Genomic DNA, 20,339 nt, shown 5'->3' on the forward strand with positions numbered 1-20,339 from the left:
TGAGGTAACGGACGCTGTGCGTCCGCACGTCGGCAGCGCTAATGACGTCGCAAGTGCGCCATTGGCGCCTCGCGGCGTCTTTAGCGCGCCACCAGAAGAAGCTCCATTTTGGAGCTTCTTTTTTGCTCCGTAAGGGAGCCACACGGTTTGGCTGCAGCGGCTCCCTCGCAGAGCAAACAGCAGCACCGGGAGACCGCCTCTGTCTCTCTTTTTAATGAACTGCTCTAGAATCTTTCCTGGTATTGATGTCAGACTAACTGGAAGATAATTGTTGGGATCCTCTTTTTCCCCTTTTGAAGATGGGGACAACGTTTGCCCTCCACCAGTCTGCTCAGACTTCTCATGTTCTCCAGGAGTTCTCAAATATTATTGCCAATGGCTCCAATACTATATTTGCCAGTTCTTTTTGTAGTTCATCTGGTCCTGGAGATTTATATTCATTTAGATTAACCAGATATTCCTGTACTATCTCTTTACTTATTCTGTGCTGAAATTCCCCTATTCTGTCCTCTGCTCCATTATCCTCAGGTTGAGCACCATTTTTTCTTTTCTGAGAACACTGAGGCAAAGAAGATGTTGAGTAATTCTGCCTTTTCTCTGTCCTCTGTTAGCATTTTGCCATCTTCTGCATGCAGTGGCCCTACCATTTCCTTCTTCTTCTTTTTGCTGCAGACATATCCAAAAAAGCCCCTTTTGTTGTTCTTAACCTCGCTAGCAAGCCTGAGTTAATTCTGTGCTTTAGCTTTTCTGTCTTTACCCCTACATGTGCTTGCTATTTGTTTGAATTCCTCTTTGGTGATTTTCCCGTTTTGAGCTAGCTTGTTTTCTGCTGCTCCAGAGACTAGGACCCGGAGCAATGGATGCAAGGTCCAGGAAAAGAGATTCCACCTCAACATTAGGAGGAACTTCCTGACAGTAAGGGCTGTTCGACAGTGGAACAAACTTCCTTGGAGTGTAGTGGAGTCTCCTTCCTTAGAGGTCCTTAAACAGAGTCTGGATGGCCATCTGTTGGGGATGCTTTGATTTAGATTTGCTGCATGGCAGGGGGTTTGACTGGATGGCCCTTGCGGTCTCTTCCAACTCTATGATTCTATGCCTATCCAGGTTGGTACAAAGATGAGATTTAGGGACTGTGGAATGTATCGTATACCATGCAGCTGCGGACAAGTCTACATAGGGACCACCAAACATAGTGTTCAAATACGAATCAAGGAACACGAGAGACACTGCAGACTGGTTCAGCCAGAAAAATCAGCAGTAGCAGAACACGTTATAAACCATCTTGGGCATAAAATGCTATTCTGAAAAAAATGAAATCCTGGACCATACCAACAACTATCAGCTCAGAATGCACAGGGAAATCCATAAACACCTGGACAATTTCAACAGGAAAGGAGAAGCCCTTAAAGTAAACTAAGGTGCAGTACAGAGCACCTAAAGGCACCCTGCTGTCACCTGTTTTCTCTCCACAGGGAAGCTGCAACCAGCAAACCGCACGGCTTCCCTGCAGAGTAAAAAGGACCCACGAAAAGTGGGGTTTTTCACACCGCAGCTGCGGCATAATGAGTGTGCCATTGACGCACTTGTTACGCAAGCACTATGTGGCATTTGTGTAACAATGCCGGTGCCCATGTGTACAGGGCACCGCCATTTTGACACCCTGATCACTTGCTAGGGTTGAGGGGCGTCTGGAAGCGTCACCCTGAGGCAACCCTAGCACGTGATGAGGGCGTCTTAAAGGGCCGTCTGTACCGCCCCAAAGTTTGGCTACCAGTCTTGAAAAGCACCAAAATCAGTACCCAGTAAATGCAAATGCAAACTACCCAGGGTGAGAGGGATTCCCAGCAGACAATGGATCATTAAGTAAATGAAACCTTGTAGGCCTTGCCATTCTACAACAGAACAATATAGAAATTAACATGTAAATCACTTCCTCTCAACCGACAGTATATATACCCCCCTCTCTTCCATGCCAGCATTCTCTGAAGATGCCAGCCACAGTTGCAGTCAAAACGTCAGGAGTAAACTCTTCTAGAACACAGCCTCATAGCCTGAAAAACCCACAAAAAAACTTAACCCTTCTCCTTGCCATTCATTGCTCCTACTTTGTTGTACACTCAGAGCACCTACAGCACACACCTCAAAAGATGTAATAGGTGTCACTTCATTCCAAACTAGGTAGTAAAGACAGCAAACTCAATTGGATTTGCCCAGAAAGATGCTTCAAGGGAGTGTGTCACATATGCTGATTGCCTCTCCAACACTAATTGGGGCTAGAGAGAGAGCAGTCAGTGCTTGGGCTCCATCTGCTGAGTGGCGCCTGTGCCTGGGGCCATCTCCACAGCTCATGTTGCTCTATGCATCATCCAGCAACCCATCACTGTATGCATCAGGGAGAAAGGAGGGGCAAGGGAGAAGTAAAAAACACCCTCCTTTTATAGACATTAATGTTTTAATGCAGTTTTCAAATTCTACTGTGCATTCAAGGGTATTTGATAATGCCAAGTATTAATACTGGGGAGGAATGTAGCCTAGTCAACAGACATGTCTGTTGACAGCATCTCCCCCCCCCCCCAACACACACAAAAAGCTTACTACGTACAGCACATGAGGATGTATTGACCAGTGGTTATATGAAGAGCGTTAGATTCCTTAGCCCCTTCCAATCCACTTCTCAGTGTGCCTCAGCCACAAAGAGGTCTGCCAGTTGTTCTCTCACCTGCAGGTACTGGAACACTGCCCAAAAAAGCAGTCTTAGGAAGAAAGCCCAGTCTCTCCAGGCATCATTAAGCTTTGTTAAGGTGATGGGCTTTCATCTTCTTGGCTTGTTTCTACAACTCAATTAGCATGAGATTCTACACTGACGTCCAACGTAAGCTACACAGGGAGCTGGCAGAATTGGCAGCCATGGTGTGGTGAGAGAACGCACCTGTGGCTTAGATGCCACTCTAGCATGTATGCCATAGCTGCAGCAGGGATTCTGGAACTAGCAAGGCTTTCAAATCTGTTCCTGTAGGACTCATACAAAGAACTGCCAGCCAACCCAACATAGACTAGAACAAAGCTAGTCACTGGAATCCACAGCCAAGGGCTGTGTAAGTTTTGTCAAGAATTGGTTTAGTGTCATAATGAAGTGTGTGCTGTGAAGCAAGAACCTCCACTTTACTTTGTTTAAAAGGTCACCTCTGCCCTTGTGGCTTTAGAAGCAAGAACCTCCACTTTACTTTGTTTAAAAGATCACCTCTGCCCTTGTGGCTTTAGGCTATTTGCTTCAGGTGGCAAATGGATTCCAGCAGATGTTGAATGGGAGAAGTATACAACCCAACCTGCTAGTCAGATTTTACACTGCAACTCAATATTCACACCCAAAATAAGCACTAAAATTTTGCAGCTGGCATTCTGAAATGCAATATTCAAAGCTTTCAGCTGAACGAATCTAATGTATGTTAATTTGCAGTCAGATGAAACTCTATTTCAAAGGGAGTGGAGCTTGAAAAATGAGTGACACCTGTTTTGCACAATTTTTTATTATCATGATTACAAAAGTGCTGAGCCCTGGCTCTTGGTGCCTGCCAAGTCACCACCCTTTGGAATGACATTTTGCACACAGTGGGTGGTACTTCCCACATGCTGGTGGGTAAAGCAGGTGGGGACCAAAAGCCAGGAGCAAGGAGGGAAAGACAGCAGATGCAAGAATAATTTCATTAGGCCCAGGTGGGTCAAATCCAGATACATTTTTTTAAAAAAAAATAATCCAGTGCTACAGCAGACAACATAATAAACACAAGACAACCTGGGGAGATTCCACAGCCTGCTAGGCTTCCTCCAGATGGCTCAGAAGAACTGCCAGAGCAGACGCTAAGCAGGCAAAAGGGGAAGTTTGGCCATTTGCAAGCAAACAGGATCTTTTTTTCTCCACTGTTAGAAGGAACAGAATTATATAGGATAAGAAAATCTCCTTGCCCTGCATGTGCTGACTTAGCTCTTGCTCATTAGTAGTACCTCAGAAGTACCAATTTTCCACTCTCTATGGTGTCAAGCCTCAGTAGGGCCCTTTGGTTTCAAGAGGCTTTGGTTGAACAAGGTGTGAATGACAAACTAAGAGGCAAATGAAAGAGACAAGTGATTCCAAGCCTGACACAGATAGGAACGTGTGTGTGCGTGTGCGTATGTGTGCTGCCTGCTCCATGCTTCCACTCATAGAAAGTAAATGAAAGGGACCTCCTGTTCCTCAAGTGACAGGCATGAGGGTGAGAGGAGACTGAGGTAGGAACAAGGGAATAGGCTGGATGAGAGAAGGAAGCCTCTCAAAAACATTTATACACCTGAGACATGGAAGGACAAAGAGGATTCCTGACTACCTGGAGTATTGCTATCATCCCTCTCCCAAAAGTTAACAGGGTTCCCTCACTGTATTCTTCTCATTGTGAACATTTTAAAATAAAGTAATTATGATGCTGCCTCTCCTATTGACAAAAGACCTTTTCTGGTCAAAGTGAAAAGGATGAGATGACTGGGAAGAGGCTTGTGCACTCCTCCCAAAAGTTATAGCAACACACCACAAAAAGGTGAATGGGGGTACAGCTACACTGTAGAAATAATGCAGTTTGATACCACTTTTAAGTGCTGCAGCTCCATCCTATGGAATCCCAGGATCTGTAGTTTTGCAGGGTCTTTAATCTTCTCTGCCAAAGAGAAATTACAAATCCTAGGGGTTTGTAGGCTGGAGCCATGGCAGTGGTATCACCGGAATTATTTCTACAGTGTAGATGCGCCCCGTGAAGGCAGAAAGAAAAAAGATGACATGGCAGGTAGGGCCACTTACTATCCATGCTACAGGACAGACAGCAATGAAGTACAGTACAGTAGTGGAGCACCACTACTCAAGACAAGCGTTCTGGTAATAAATAAAGCAGAAGCATTGTTGGAATGCTAGCTTTCAGACAACAATGGCGTTGCAGGATGATCAGAAGTTTACTGTGGAATGCTGTGAATCAGCAAGGATACAGTACTGGAGAAAGTACTATGATGCTGATGGGTAGGGAATCAAGGAATTAAATTAATGCTGGGCTCAGCGGAAAGACATGTGAGGATTGGGCATTCATTGCTATTGGGCACTAGAGGAGAAAGTTCTGACTGGCTGGCAGTTAAACCATTAGGCACCAAACAATATTGAAGGGTTGGCTCATATTCATAAGACTGTTAGGCACTGAAAAGGGGCATTCTGTGAGAGTTCAACTAATGCCATGGCACTGAAGAGGCCACCGTTAAGACTGCTGCACCTCCACAAGGAACAGCATGTGCACCTGGACACTGGCAGGCCCCACTTCCCAGGCTCTTGTCCCTCATTTTTTTAATTTCTTTCTCCCTCACGATATCACTTTGATGCCAAAATATTTGCGTAGCTGCTCCAGGAAGACAAAGGTAAGCACGGTGTGAGGGACCAAGCGAATGCCAGCAGGAACAAGGCCCTAGAAGAAGAAAAATGGGTTACATGCTGTTGCTGCCAGTCTTGGGGAGCTCACACTTCCTCTGATGTTTGTTGAACTAGGAAGGGAAGGGGAAACTAGAAAACAGGAAGCTGGAACAGGGTCTCAAATACTAATTTTTGATCCCACATGTGTCTAAAATAACCACAGGTAAGAATCTGTCATGAACCAATCTGTCATGAACCAGTTTGTCTTGTTCAGCTAACTTGTCTTTGCCTGAAATGCTAAGTAGCCCAATATGGGGCTGCATGCACTGGGGCAACAAATGGGAAGCTGCAATGTCAGGATTTCTATCCTTTGCAGTTATCTTCCCTGAAAAGGAAAACAATTGGACAGAAGTGCAACTGCTGTTGCTTGGTGCAACAGGAATGCAAAAGAAACCAGAAATCACAGCAGGGTTGGAAGTTATAATGCCCACATTTTATGCCTGATCAATTTGGCACAATTGCTCACTGCTGCTCCCATCCCTTCCATTTTACCTTATAAAAAGCCAGTGGTCCAAGTTTGGCAGTTTCTAATGCACAGTGCATGACACCCTGGAGCAGAAAAGAAAAATGACAAGAACTCAATGTGGGTCTAAGCACATTGGATTTCCAAGTACAAAAACTACCACACTTATCAGTGTCTGATTATCACAGTCTAGATGCAATAGCCAGGATAAGACTCAGATGTTAATATAAGGTATCAAACAACAGCAGCAACAAAAGAAAAAAACACCCACCCACACACAGCTAAACTGGCAGAAAGTGAGGCCAATATAATGCTTAATGTAAGCAACCATTACATGAAGATTCAAGAGACTTGCCATCTGGGTAAGCATGGGGAATCAGATCACTCACCCGATATTCACCCTGGGAATTCATCATCCGCGTCTTCAGCACATCCAAGGGCTGACAGAGGAATGTGGCACATCCTCCCTGCAGTTGAGGGTGGGGAAAGAGATCATTTTGAGATCCTGGGCTAAAGCATATGACACATGAGCCAACAGGGATGATACAGCTGTCCACTCACCAGATGGCATGCTTGTGACTAAACTGGTCATTATCATGTCTTGCCAAACAATTGAAGAAAATCTTATCAAAATCAAGTTATAAGGTGAATGGCACGATTAATTCTGTATCACTTTGACAGCACAAAACAGATGATTGATTCACCAAGCAGAAATCTAAAATAATCTAAATAAATTACTATAGGATAAAGGACTACCCATTGTAATCTAGAGAGAAAATGAAATGGGGAGAAACTATAGAAGTTTCTTACTGGATCCACAGTTAACACATGAAACTGTTTGGTGTACTTTTCCTCTACAATGTTCCCAACATGAAGAAGAGCCACTGCTATATCTCTACCTAGTCAATTCTCTCTCATCTTTCCAGATCCCATTAAATCATTTTACTGTATTAAAGTCTTTGAAGACCATTCCAGGCTGAGCTCTTCTGCATTCTCTGCTACTAGTTCCATTTCCCAGTGTAACCATACTCTTTCCCCCTCTTTATCTTTCTCAACTGTGAATCAAAGGGCTTGCTGTCCATGCAATTTCAGAGCAGTACTTAAGACACTACAGGTTCAGTCTCTTTTATCCAGAATCCCAAAATCAGAAATATTCCAAAAATCAAAGATTTTTTTTTACAAGTGGTTGAGATAATGATGCTTTTACTTTCTGATGGTACAATGTACACATTTTTTAAAGGTACAAAATTATTTAAGAATTGTATAACATTACCTTCAGATATGTGTATAAGGTGTATATGTGTATAAGGTGTAAATGAAACATAAATGAATTTTGTGTTTAGCCTTGAGTCCTATCTCCTAGATATATCATTATGTATGTACATGCAAATATAGGTATTCCAAAATCCAAAACACTTCTAATCCCAAGGATTTCAGATAAGGAAGCCTCAACCTGTACTAAAATTAAAGAGAGGCTGAAAACTATTAATAGAAGTTGCACTGAAATGAAGATGACCTGACCATCTTCTAAGGTTTAAACAGCTTAGGATTCCACAAAGCCAAATTCGGCCCACAGCCAAGTATGACAACTACCAGGCAGTTCAGAGCCACCCCATCACCCCTTCCTCCTGATTTTGGCAAATTTAAGCATGAAGCAAAATCATTACATTGTTTTTTGGCAAGATGATACCCTACTTGGTCAGGTCTGGCAGCTGATCTGCTACTATTATCACCTTCCAATGAGATTTCTCTCATAGTCCAGTTAACAGACAATTCTACTTTTAAAACCACATGCATTCCAGGAGGAAAGTGGACATTGCAATTCTTGCAGGAAAGGACTTGGCTGGCCTTTACAACCCATTCTTATCCCAGCCTTGGCAGCTCAATGTGGCTTTGGATCTCCACTTTCCTACAGAACATCAGAATCTTCCATTCTGATGGCCTTGTACCCCCACACAGATATATACTTACAGCAATAGAGCTGGCCACAAAATGGGTGAAAATATTGTCTGACAGCAAACCGGTCCCAAGAACCAACTGCTTAGCCTGGTCATAGCAGGAAAGCTGCAGGAAAGCAGAAAATGGCAAGATTTGGCACCCAATCTGTCAGTACTCACAGACTGACCATCCAACCTGCACTGGACCCCAAGAAATCAAGCAAAACTGTAACTTCAGCCCCTATGTTGGTAACCTAGGATCACAAATTACAAAATTTTGTCCTTCACTCCCTACAATGTCTGTCAGAGGCAGGTTTCTTGACCCACTGATGATCACAGTGAGGTAAGACTACTGTAGGCCTCACCCTACCTATCAAGTCCAAAGTCAAAATGTCAGAGGCACAGACTGACTGGGGGGTTGGGTCAGATAGCACCCTACTCCCTAACCTATCTCCAGTCTCCCATACTATTGCACATATTTCCCCCTCCCCTGCTGGGAAAATAATTACTACCTGTTCCTCCACAAAGCCAGGTCTTCCCTATCCACTCATCGTTTCTGCAGTCTCAGAGAGATAGAAAGAGTTCAAAGGGCTCAGTTAACATTTGTTCTGTGGGAGAGGGGACACAAAGCCTTAAATATTTTAAACATCTTGGCTCAACATGTAAAGTTGCAGCACTGTACACTTCTGGCAAGCATTGTCCCACATTCTCTAATTTCAGGGATTATACAGGTTGCCTATGAATTCTCGTACATCTCAGTACAATAGAACGTTCTGTTATACTAGAGCTCCTGCAGATTTTGCAAACACTCACTGTCTTCTGAATACTGCTGCCTTTAAATAGCTCACTATGGGCCCAAACAAACAGGACAAAATAAAGCTGCTTCGGGTCACTTTGGAGGTATGCTGTTTAAATGATGCATGTGTCCTAAGAGGCCGGAAGCCGCGCCAAAGCCAAAGCTCCAGTCCTAAAGACTGGAGCACAGCTTTGTTGCAGCTTCTGGCCTCTTAAGATGTGTGTGTCATTTAAATGGTATACCGCCAAAGTGACCCGAAACAGCTTTATCTTGGCTTGTCTGTTCAGGCCCTATGATCCCCTAATATGAAAGCTATTCCCAATAAATTGTGGAATGCTTGGGACTCCATGTCTCACCCTCTAGCATCATCTGATGAAAAATGGGTGAGGGCAGGGGCTCTTCTATTACACTTCATTGATTCAAGACACAAGTGCCACTAAACACTATTTTCTCTCCACAGACAATGTCAACCTACTGGATGAATCTGCAGCAAAAAGAGAAGATACCTAAAGGCTCTGGCTGCCTTGTGGTGGGTACACCACTTTGTTGGATTCCTACCTGTCCAACAGTAACCAAGGCCCCTCGACTTGATGCCATTGTTCCCCCAGAAAACAATTTTTTCATCCCTTCTGCAAAGACAAAAGAGATCAGAGTAATTAAATGAAGAGAGCATTTGGATGATGATCCTCAAACTCTTGCCCTTTCAGATGTCTTACCAAGCTGCATCCTTATAGAAACAACTATTCTCTGCTCGTGAACTCTTTTATAACTCCCTCTCTCCCACTCTGAAAGCATCCAGAGTGCTATTATATTAGAGTTTATGAGGAACAAAAAAAGAGCAGATCAATAAATGACTTAACTGGATTACCTCTGGGTAATTTTCACTGGGATGAAATAGCTGAGCATTTTGTCAAAGTAAGATCAGAAACCCTGATAAGGTACAACTGGGATAAAATATATTAATCCTCCACCACAGCAGTGGTAGCAAGATTTAAAAGAAATAAATATGTTGCTAAATATCAGAGCACTCTGGAAGGGACAGAACTGCAGAAGTTAATCACCAGAGATGGGACTAGGTGATGCAAAAACTTCGTCCACATCATGTCAAGATCCCAGCTTTCAAATATAATAATGCCATGGAAAGGATGTTTTTTTTGGCTATAAGGCTGCCTGCACAATAAATGTTTCAAGCAGCCAAACCCAAACCAGACATTCAGCTTGTAAACACTGAATGCCACTGACCACTATAATGGATAGTCAAGTGAGGTCATTACCATTACTGGCTGTGCACACACTTCATGCCACCAACTTTACTTCCAGGGAGTTTCTTGTTATTGTTGTTGTATGTCTTCAAGTTATCTCCATCTTATGGTGACCCTAAGGTAAACCTATCATGGGTTATTTTTTTGGCAAGATTTGTTCAGAGGAGATTTTCCATTGCCTTCTCCTGAGACTGAGAGCATGTGACTTGCCCAATGTCACCCAGTAGGTTTCATGGCTGAGCTGTGAATCGAACAGTGGTCTCCAGAGTCATAGGGAAACACTCAAACCACTATGCCATGCTCCTTTGCACATTTCTACAGCCATTGTTTTCATCTTTGAGGTTTTGTCCATGCCCCCAACACAGCTTTTTACTAGCACTTGTTGCCGATAGCACAGTATTCCCCACCCGCCCCCATGCGCCAAAGTCTCTTACATCCTATAGAAAAGGAGCTGAAACAGTAGTGGATTCTATTCAGTGCCAACTTGTCACATTCAGGAAGAAAAACTCTCCAAAGGCCTTTCAGAACTGCACTCTAGTCCTGCTGTGTACTAGCCAAGTTCTTACCTTCACGAAACACCCGGTACAACCCATCCAGAGCATGCGAGTAGCTAGGACACAAGGAGAGACAATTAGCTGCCTGCACCTACTTGCATTTGCCACAGTGCACCCACATAAAGCTGGCCATCTCTGGAGATTTCTGTTACATGTTCTTACTCTTACAACTCAAGTAAGTATGACAGATCTCTGGGATTTGAGGACCAGGAGTGCTAATCTCATTAAACACTGGATGTCTAAGGACTGGTGCTGTTTCTCACTGGATTAGTGGCTTCCATGCAGTCCCTCTTGAGATGAACTAAAACTTTCACAGGATACCCCTTCCCCTCAACGTCCATATTATTATTCTCCTCTTCCATACATATAGGGCTCCTCACCCCTTCAGCTACACCCCATGCAATTTTTAGTTTTTTTAAAAAAATCTTTATTTAATAAAAACTTCCACAAAAATATACAGTTGGCCCTCCATATCTAAGGATTCTTTATCCATAGATTCAAGCATCCATGGCTTGAAAATATTTTAAAAATATATAAATTCCAAAAAGCAAACCTTGATTTTGCCCTTGTATATAAGGGACACCATTTCACTGTGACACTGTATTTAATGGTATTTGAGCATCCACAGATTTTGGTATCCAAGGGAGGTCCTGGAACCAAACCTAAGTAGGTACCAAGCGCCCACTGTACGTGCACACTTCTGGTGTGTGGGTGTGTATTAAACAAATGTGATCAACATAAAATCAGACAAGATTATACAAAAAGAAAAAAGGGGTGGGAGAGGAAGAAAAGGGAAATACACTCTTTGCCATTTTGACACTCACTTGCGCCGCAGATTGACTGGTTGTTTCATGTCATTCTGCATCCTGGAAAAGGGATATTACAACTTTGAGAAAGATTACAAAAATAAACAGCAGTCCTACCCCATCACCCCACAATGTAGTATTTGAGTTTACACAACAGAAAAAGGATTAGCAGAACAGGAAAGGTGAACCTGTGACTCCTCCAGGTGTTGCTGAACACTCATTTCCATCAGCCCTTGTCAGTTCATCAGCTTCTAGCAGATCCCCATGTCCTGAAATTTCAGGAGGAGCACTGCCAGAGTGATGCTCCCCATCCCCTCACCTCCCTTTCCACTCTCTGTGTAGGATTCCTTGTAAGGCTTAATCAGGTGAGTCATGAGGATTTGAACAGGGCCAAGGTCAGAACAGGAAAAGAGGAAGGAGGTACTGACCTGACATTTACCATATCAGCTGGGGTCCCCACGAACCCACCAGTGAAACCTGCAACCAGAGAACAGTGGGTGAAAGGGGACTGTACAGCCTGTCCTGATCCGGCCCATCATCCTGTGCTTGCCAAGTCCCAGCTCACCTCCTACTGCGCCTAGCAGCACCTTCTGGTAGAAGGGCATGGGCCCCTGGGCACCCTGGCTCAAGTGGTCCCGCACAGTCTCATAGATGGCAAAGCGGGTGAGGGAGTACGTCATCTGAGGAAGCAGAAAGAGTCATAGCAGGATGGCAGCACTATCTCATGCCACTGGCCCTGCTCAGAACAGAATCACAGGACAGACAGGCACGGTTCCAGCTTTGCAAACTGGCACTAGCCACAGAACAGCTTGGAAAACTCTTCTTTGGGACTACAGCTCCCAGTGTTACAGCAACCACTGGTCCAAAAAATGACTTTTCTTATCTATGGTTTGCTTCTAGCATGGCTGAGCACATAACTGTTGTTCTCAATGAGTGTAGCACACCCCTTTTTATTAATCACCCCAAGGATACATGCAGTGGTCCAGGAGTAGCCTTATTCCTCCAAGCCTGCTTCTTACAGAAGAGCTCAAATTCACCCCTAAACTGTAACCATAAATTCTGCAACCAGAATGATATTCAAACATGGGGGTGCACAACAATGGCTGCTGAAGTCCTATAACCTGTTATGGAGTCTCCTTTATGGATTTAGCTCATGTACAGTTTTGTCCAAGAAACAACAGAGTTGTCAGTACACAGAGGAGGAAAACCATTATGACTGTCAGGCATGGACAGTGGAAGCAACTGAACTGCTGCTGCTGCTGCTCCCAATTTGTCCTCATCGGTAAAGTTTGTCCAGTCCACCAACGGCCATGAAGGACATCTACAATGCCAAATTAATGTAGTTTGATACTACTTTAACTTCTGTGGCTCAATGCCAAGGAATTCTGGGATTTGTGAGATATTTAGCCTTCTCTGTCAAAAAGGTCTGGTGCCACAACAAATGATAAATCCCACTGTTCCATAAAATGGAGCCATAGCAGTTAAAGCGGTTCAAGCTAGATTAATTCTGTAGTGTGGCAGCAACCTAAATTAAATGGACTTCATTTTAGAAATCCCCACTCCTAGGACCTATTTGAATTTCCCAGAAGGCTGAGGCCACTGGACTCTATGCTCTTGCATTCCGCATTCTGACACCAATTATTCTGCAAGAAATTTGCCCTTAATGTGACTGAATCGTGTGTCACTTTGACAGAGCTCAGGAGAACATCCTTCCTGCCCCCTCCCCCAGTAACTGGAATAGCTTCAGCCTTTGGAGGAATGCTGGGAGAAGCAGCAGAGTTCTGAGAGGCAATGATGGAACCAAGAAGCAGGCATGTGACAACACAAGAATGGAGTGTGTGAAGGAATCTTTGTCATGCCTCGACACCCACCTGCCGGCAAAGGGAGGCACTCAACCCATTGTAGAGTGCCAGAAAGCCATCATTGCGAACCACCCGCACAGCCATCCCGGTCATGCGCAGCTTCACTTCCTGCTGGGTTTGCAGATGGACCTAAGTAGAAAAAGCAGAGAGAAGAAATGGGTCAGGCTGGGTTGGCTGGGCTCCTCAGCCCTGAGGGACATTGCTGGGATGGCAAGGAGACCGATTAAGCAGGCACCTCTGAGGCAGCAAACCAGTGATTCCCCCAATCAGCAAGATATTAGGAATGAATTTTAACATATGCTTTGACTCCTGTTCTCCAGGGTCTGGACATTGCTAGGAGTTACTCTCCCCTGAAGTTTTAAGAGAAACTTTGTTTGTTTTAAAAGCACAAGAGTTCAGCAGAACCATTTATGTATCTTTACAAGTCCATTTCCTAATACCACCTGCAGCAGAAAGTCAGCACATTTGTATAAAAACATACAATGTGATGGAGTCCAATCTTTCCACAAAGACAAGGTCTGCTTCCTAAACACTGTCAGAAACTCCTGTCTCAAATTTTTACCTATGTTCTGTCTACCCCAAGGGAACAGAAAGGTTGACCATTGAGAAATTTGGGGTTTTAACTTCCAACTCAATTCAGCATGGGCAATGGGTAGAGATTGTGGGGATTATCATCCAAAACATGAAGCAGTCCAATGGTTCACCAGCCCTGGTTAGCTAAATACTATTCCCTCCCCCTTGGTCAGGGATTGTGGGAATTGTAGTCCAAAACATCCAGCAGGCCAAAGGTTCTCCAGGTCTAGTCTACCAGATACTACTCCCTTAACCTTGACAGACCTCTGCTCTGTATTTTGTGCTCTCACAATAAAGCGAGGAAGATTATTTTTGGATATATTAACATTATGGCTGAAGGGTAATCGTTCCAACAAGAGCAAAGAACTGTACTGAGAATACAGAGGCTGCCTTCTTTGAAGCTTGTTAGCCCATCCACAGCTTGGAACTACAGATCCACAGGGGTTCCTTGGGTACCATGCCACATGCAAACTGTCTGGCTTTACTATGGTGCAGCTGATGTTTATAGTACAGCTAAAAGAGGAATCTAGGTAAAAGGCACATAAGCTGATAAAAATCAAGAACAGTGGCAGGGCCATTGGCCGGCTGACCAAACTCCTGCAGAAGGGGAAGGGTCAAGTGACGGGAGAAGGAGGCAGTAGCCTTCATGAGTTCTGCATTGGTCACAGGGAGAAAACAGCACAAGCACTTCCATGACTATTTGTTACACAAGCTTTGCATCATCCAGCCACATTCAGGATGATTCCAGAAAGATGAAGAAGTCCAAATAATTAGCTGGCAAGAGAATCCTGGGCACAACTTTGGGTCCCATAGTGGAGAAAGGAGGAATAAAAGCAAAACAAAAATAAAAACACAACACAAAACTGTCATTCTAGATCATGGGTCTAGAACCTCTGGTCCTCCAAGTGTTTTATATGAAAATCCCTTGCCACAGGCCACACTGGTTGGAAGTCTGGAGAGCTAAAGTTTAAAAAATAAATAAATCTGGAGAGCTAAAATTTTCCTCACTTTGATCTAAAGATCTGACCCATAAAGGAATGATCCAGACGCCATCCTGGTGGAAATTCATTTCAGCTGAGGGTGCAAAGGTACTAGCTGCCAGGAGAGAGCAGTGAAGAGGCAGATGGAGCCCAGATGGGCAGAGTTCCCAGGCAGCCAGCAGCAGCTCAAAGATCTATTGTGAAGGATGAAGCTGGAATTTGCTCATCAAGCAGCTGGCAGGCTCAAGAGGCACAAGGGCAGGCAATGATGGAGGCTGAAATCTGCACTCTCTAGCATTAGCAGGTTCATTAACGTGCCATTTCATAATAAAAGAAAGGAATATCCCCCACACACCACCCACCCCAGACCAGGTTATACATGCATAATACTGAGGAAGAGATGGGTGAGTGAGAAGAGTAGGATGGTTTTTGCCTGTTCATGTACAAGCCAATGGATGAGGAACCTCAGGGAATCAGAATTTTCCTCTGCCACGCCAGCTACCTTTCCAGTTTATTTAGACTAACCAGTTTCTCCTCTTCCTCCTCCATCCACTCAAAGCTTAAGGGTACATTTGTCACTTAAACTTGTTAAGTGAGTATGGGAGAAATTGTGGCTCTTATGTTGTTGTCGTGTGCCTTCAAGTCATTTCCAACTTACAGAAACCCTGAGGCAAACCTATTATGAGTTTGTTTTAGCAAGATTTGTTAAGAGGGTGAAAGAGTGTGCCTTGTCCAAGGTCATCCAGTAGGTTTCTATGGCCGATCATGGATCTGAACCCTAGTTTCCTAGAGTCCTAGTCCAACACTCAAACCACTATACCACACTGGCTCTCTGCAGTTTATAAGCATTCAGCCACTGAACCCTCTGTAGCTGAGGCATGCAGAAGCAAAGTTGGCAACTGAGCAACAAGAAAGCTAGGAACAGCCACTCTCAGAACACCCCACAATAGCAATAGAAGTACATTTCTATACCGCTTATCAGTGCACTTAAGTACTCCTTAAGCGGTTTACAATGTGTAAGCTAACTGCCCCCAACAAGCTGGGTACTCATCTTAGTGACCTCAGAAGGATGCAAGCCTGAGTTGAGCTTGAGCCCTTGGCTGGTATTGAACTCGCAACCTTGCTCCCATGAGGAAAAGAGAGGGAGTAGGCTAGGGCGGTTGGCACTGGCCTCTTCCTGGAATACTCCTGAGCAATCTGTCGCCTCCCAGATGTTGTAGGACTGTAACTCCCATCAGCCCTAGCTAGCATAGACAATAGTAAGTAATTTTGGGACCTGCGGTGTAACATCATCTGTTGGATCATAAGCTGATTACTCCTGACTAGAGAGAATTTAAGCAGGGCCAGGAACTGGAATGCAAACACTGATATTCACTGCATTAGCTAGGGATCAATATATTTTCCTCTACACACACCAAAACTGTTTGTTCAGTTCTCTGAAACATGCTGTCCAGCTCTGACTCTTTATTCCCCTGCCAAAGGTGAATAACAGAAGCAGAATTCTGCCCTCATCTGTTCGAGGAAGCCCTCAGATACCCACAGTAACTATTGTTGAGCCTTAGAAACAAAGCTAAGGACACTGTTATCAGGGTACTAAATGCAACATAAGATAACTGATCAGGACCAGTTCCTTCTTTTTGTGGAATCTGGAAAGATACATCTATCAGATAGGGCTGTATACCAGAGACTCTTAAGAAAGACTTCATGATTTTGTCCTACTGACCTTAGCCAGGCCACTTTCTTTCTCTACTCCTGTTCCTTAGGACAGGATCATATGCCACCTTTGTGAGAGCAAAGCTGACTAGGTCCATTTGTACTGGCAGGTCCATTCATTTCAGGAGACACGCTGCCACTGTTCCTTACACTTCTGATTTCAGTAGTTCCAGTTTAGAAACAGCACAGCTGGATGTTTGTCTTCTGTTGTTGTTGTTGTTGTTGTAGTTGTTGTATGCATTCCAGTCATTTCAGACTGACAGTGACCCTAAGGTGCTACAGCTACACTAATGACCCCATCAGGGTTTTCGTCTTGGCAAGTATCTCCAGACGGGGTTTGCCCTTGCCAGCCTCTGCAGCTGAGAGTGTGTGACTTGCCCAAGGTCACGAAGTGGGTTTCATGGCTGAACAGAGATTCAAAACCCTGTTCTCCAGAGTCACGGTCCAACCCTCAAACCCTTACACCACACTGGATGTCAACCAATTAAACACAAATCCTCATCATTTGAATGTAACAAAACCTTTGGCTGGCCAGGTGTTTTAGACTACACTTTCCATATTCCCATCATTCACCATGCTGCTTGGGCTTCTGGGAGCTTAAATCCAAAACATCAGGAGAGCCATAGGTTTCTTATCTCCGCGCTAGACATTCAGACTACAGTCGGCTCTCCTTATCAACAGATTTTTTAAATCTACAAATTCAAGCATCCATGGCTTGAAAATATTCAAAAAAGGTATAAATTCCAAAAAGCAAACCTTGATTTTCCATTTTACATTAGAGACACCATTTTCCTTTTCCATTATATTTAATGGGACTTAAGCATCCATGTATTTTCTGGGGGGTCCTGGAACCAAACCCCAGCAGATAACAAGGGACCACTGTATAATTGATTTAACTCATTTGGAGTGTGGTGGAGTCTCCTCCATTGGAGGTTTTTAAACTGAGGCTGGATAGCCATCTGTGGGATGTGTGTGCTTTGACTGCAAGTTCCTGCATGGTGGTGGGGGTTGGACTGGATGGCCCTTGTGGTCTCTTCCCAGCTCTATGATTCTAACAGGAGCTTTTGACATGGTCACTCTTTTGACATCGTCACTCTGCCCCTGCCTAAATCATACCCTGGCTGTTTTGGAAGTACAGTAGACCCTTGTTATCTGCTGGGGGTTTGGTTCCAAGATCCCGTGTATAACAAAATCCGTGGATGCTCAAGTCCCATTAAATATAATGACATAGCAAAATGGGTGTCCCTTAAAAAAAATAGAAAATCAAGGTTTCATATTTGAAATTTATACTTTTTTGGAACATTTTCAAACTGTGGGTGCTTGAATCCATGTATAAGAAATCTGTGTATAAGAAGGGCCAACTGTAACTGGAAGACTCCTGCCAGCCAGTCTCTGCTAGTTACTCAGGACTATTTCCTGGAGGGTGGCCAGACCTCCAGGCCAGAGTGATTGCCACTGTAGGGCACACCATCAGATGCCAGCCTGGTATTCCTAGGAAACCAGACACTAGGGTTGCCAGGAAGAGAATACCAACCAGGACCAACGTCTCCTGCCCAGGCAACCGGACGGGCATTTCTCACTATGTACAAAGCCAAAATGGCAGCTAGAGATCAGTGCTGCCATAGGAAGGGGGGGGGGAGAGTGTGTGCCAGTAGAGAGACGCTTCTGCTTATATTCTGATGCAATCACAGCACCCATCACACACCAGCTCTGTGTGTGTGTGACAAATCACACTCTCTCAGGGTTATGTGTGTCTCCTTTTCCTGCCCGCCCTCCACAACAACTTTCCTCAGGCTGCCCCACTGTGAGTGGGGAGGAGGAGCATGGAAGGACCAGGGCAATCAGACATCCTCCTTTTCCAGGACATGTCCTCCATTTCAACCTTCCATTCAGGAGGAATTCCAAAATGCCCTCCACTTTGGCACGACTAAGAAGCATGAATTTACACTTCTAGGAATGTTTTTAGCTTTTAGTCTGTAATATCCTCCATTTTTCTTGGATGTCCCACATTCTGTGGTGCCTTGTCCTCCTTTGCGGTGACAAGATCTGGTCAATCTGGGAAAGACCAGCCTCGGTGCCTCAGCTTGGGCTGCATCCGCACTGCAGAATGAATCCCGGTTGACACTTTAACTGCCCTGGACTCCATGCTATGGAATTTTGGGAATAGTAGCTGGTTGTTTAATTCCCCCCCCCTGCTTTCTTTTCCTTCTTTCACTTTCTTTTTCTGCTTCTGTTCTTTAGGACAGGATCTTATGCCACTATTGAGGGAGAAGAGCTGAATTTGCTGTGGTGCCACAGCCAACAACCATTCCCAGAATTCCACAGCATGGAGCCATTCCTGTTCAAGTTGTGTCAACCCTGGTTATTCCTGCAGTGTGGATACATGCTCAAAACGGAGGCCATTTAGGAAGGGATGTATTAAAACAAACGGCAGTACTTGTCCATAGGGAAACCATACTGGCCCACAGGGAAACACTGGGGAATATTTGCCCATAGGATTCAAAGATATTGTCATGTTAGACTGTAGAATCAATATGTAGAGAAGGATCTTGTAGCACCTTTGAGACTAACTAAAGAAAGAAACTGGCAACATGAGCTTTTGCAAATGCCTCTGAGGAAGTAGAGTGGAGCCTAGGAAAGCTCCTGCTGCCAACTTCTTTTTTTCAGTTAGTCTCAAAAGTGCCAGCAGGTTTCTCTACATATTATTATTATTATATCCAAATGCATCTGAGGAAGTAGGCGGAAGTCTGTGAAAGCTCCTGCTGCCCCAAAGGTGCTACAAGATCCCTCTACAACATACTTGCCCATAGGGTTTTATGGTTAAGGGTTAGAAATGCAGCGCTCCCTATGGGGAGGGGGGGAACCCCACACACCATACCTGCCCCTTTCTCTATGGGGCAAGTACAGTATTATCCTATTACGTATCCTTATGGGCAAGTCTGGGTTCCCATACTATGGGCAAGTACTATCCCTTGTTTTAGCAGGTCCCAGGTCTGAGACGGAGGAGGCCAAGGCCTGGAAAAGGAGGATAATACATATTATTATTAATTATTATGCGAGAAAAGGGAGCGAGGGCAAGGGGGTTATTATTATTATTATTATTATGCCTGGAGGCAAGGCAGCTCCAAGATGGAGGCGGGTGCCCTCTCTCCCTCCTTCCTTCCCGGACCCACCTTGAGGAGGTCCAGCGGGTGGGTGCAGCAGGCCGCCCCGCAGGAGGCCAGGCCCCCGAAGTACCATTTGGAGACGCGCTTCTCCGCCATGGCCCTGCCTCCCTCCTCGCCCTCGCCTCCCTAGTCTCAATGCCCGGCCCAGGGGAGCCGGGGAGCCCGGCCTCGACAACGACGCCTTCCACACCCCTCGACGCCGCCTTCCACCGGGGCCTTAAACGGGCGATGCCGGCCCTCCGCCCCCTCGGAAGGCCGCATTGAAAGAGCCACGCTGAGGCCCCCTCGCTTCCTCCCTCCCTCGGCCCCATTGTGCCCCAGGCCTACGTCGCCCTCGAGGGCCCGCCGCCAAAGGGGCCAGGCCTGAGGCGGCGCTGGGGAGGCCTCCCGTCCCTCCTCAGATCATGGCTAAGCCGTTTAAATCGAGCCCTTGAGCTTCTTTAGGCCCCATGGCGGTCAAGTTCACACAAACCTGGCCTTGAGTCCCTATATTGGCAGGAAATGGAATATGTATGCATTGTTATTGTTTTGGGAGAAAATGAAATTTATTATTATTATTATTATTTTGGGAGAAAATTAAATATTTATTATTTTGGGAGAAAATGAATATGTATTATTATTATTATTATTATTATTATTGGAGAAATGAATTAATTATTATTATTTTGGGAGAAAATGAATATGTATTATTATTATTATTATTTTCTTATATCCCGCTTTTCTCTAAACAAAGGGACTCAGTAAAAATTT

The 20,339-nt window shown here is 44.7% G+C and overlaps 1 protein-coding gene across 2 annotated transcripts; it reads right to left on the reverse strand.

The window, feature by feature from the left end:
- Positions 1-3,511: 3,511 nt before the first annotated feature.
- On the reverse strand, positions 3,512-19,878 carry SLC25A10 (solute carrier family 25 member 10). Of its 2 annotated transcripts, none has more exons than XM_089538424.1 (11): positions 19,596-19,878; positions 13,166-13,285; positions 11,860-11,974; positions 11,723-11,771; positions 11,313-11,354; positions 10,501-10,544; positions 9,231-9,301; positions 7,911-8,003; positions 6,329-6,406; positions 5,969-6,025; positions 3,512-5,471 (listed from the first exon to the last, which is right to left on the reverse strand). In XM_089538424.1, exons 1-11 carry the CDS (start codon positions 19,683-19,685, stop codon positions 5,370-5,372), a joined length of 861 nt encoding a protein of 286 aa, XP_089394550.1. In that variant the 5' UTR covers positions 19,686-19,878; the 3' UTR covers positions 3,512-5,369. The 2 variants fall into 2 exon arrangements, with proteins under 2 accessions (XP_089394550.1, XP_089394559.1); XM_089538433.1 differs by lacking the exon at positions 19,596-19,878 and adding an exon at positions 16,433-17,101.
- Positions 19,879-20,339: the final 461 nt, after the last annotated feature.

This window comes from Sceloporus occidentalis, unplaced genomic scaffold (genome assembly GCF_023333645.1).
Source record: "Sceloporus occidentalis isolate IW3139 unplaced genomic scaffold, rSceOcc1.0.p SCAF_1, whole genome shotgun sequence".
NCBI classification, from domain to species: Eukaryota; Metazoa; Chordata; class Lepidosauria; order Squamata; family Phrynosomatidae; genus Sceloporus; species Sceloporus occidentalis.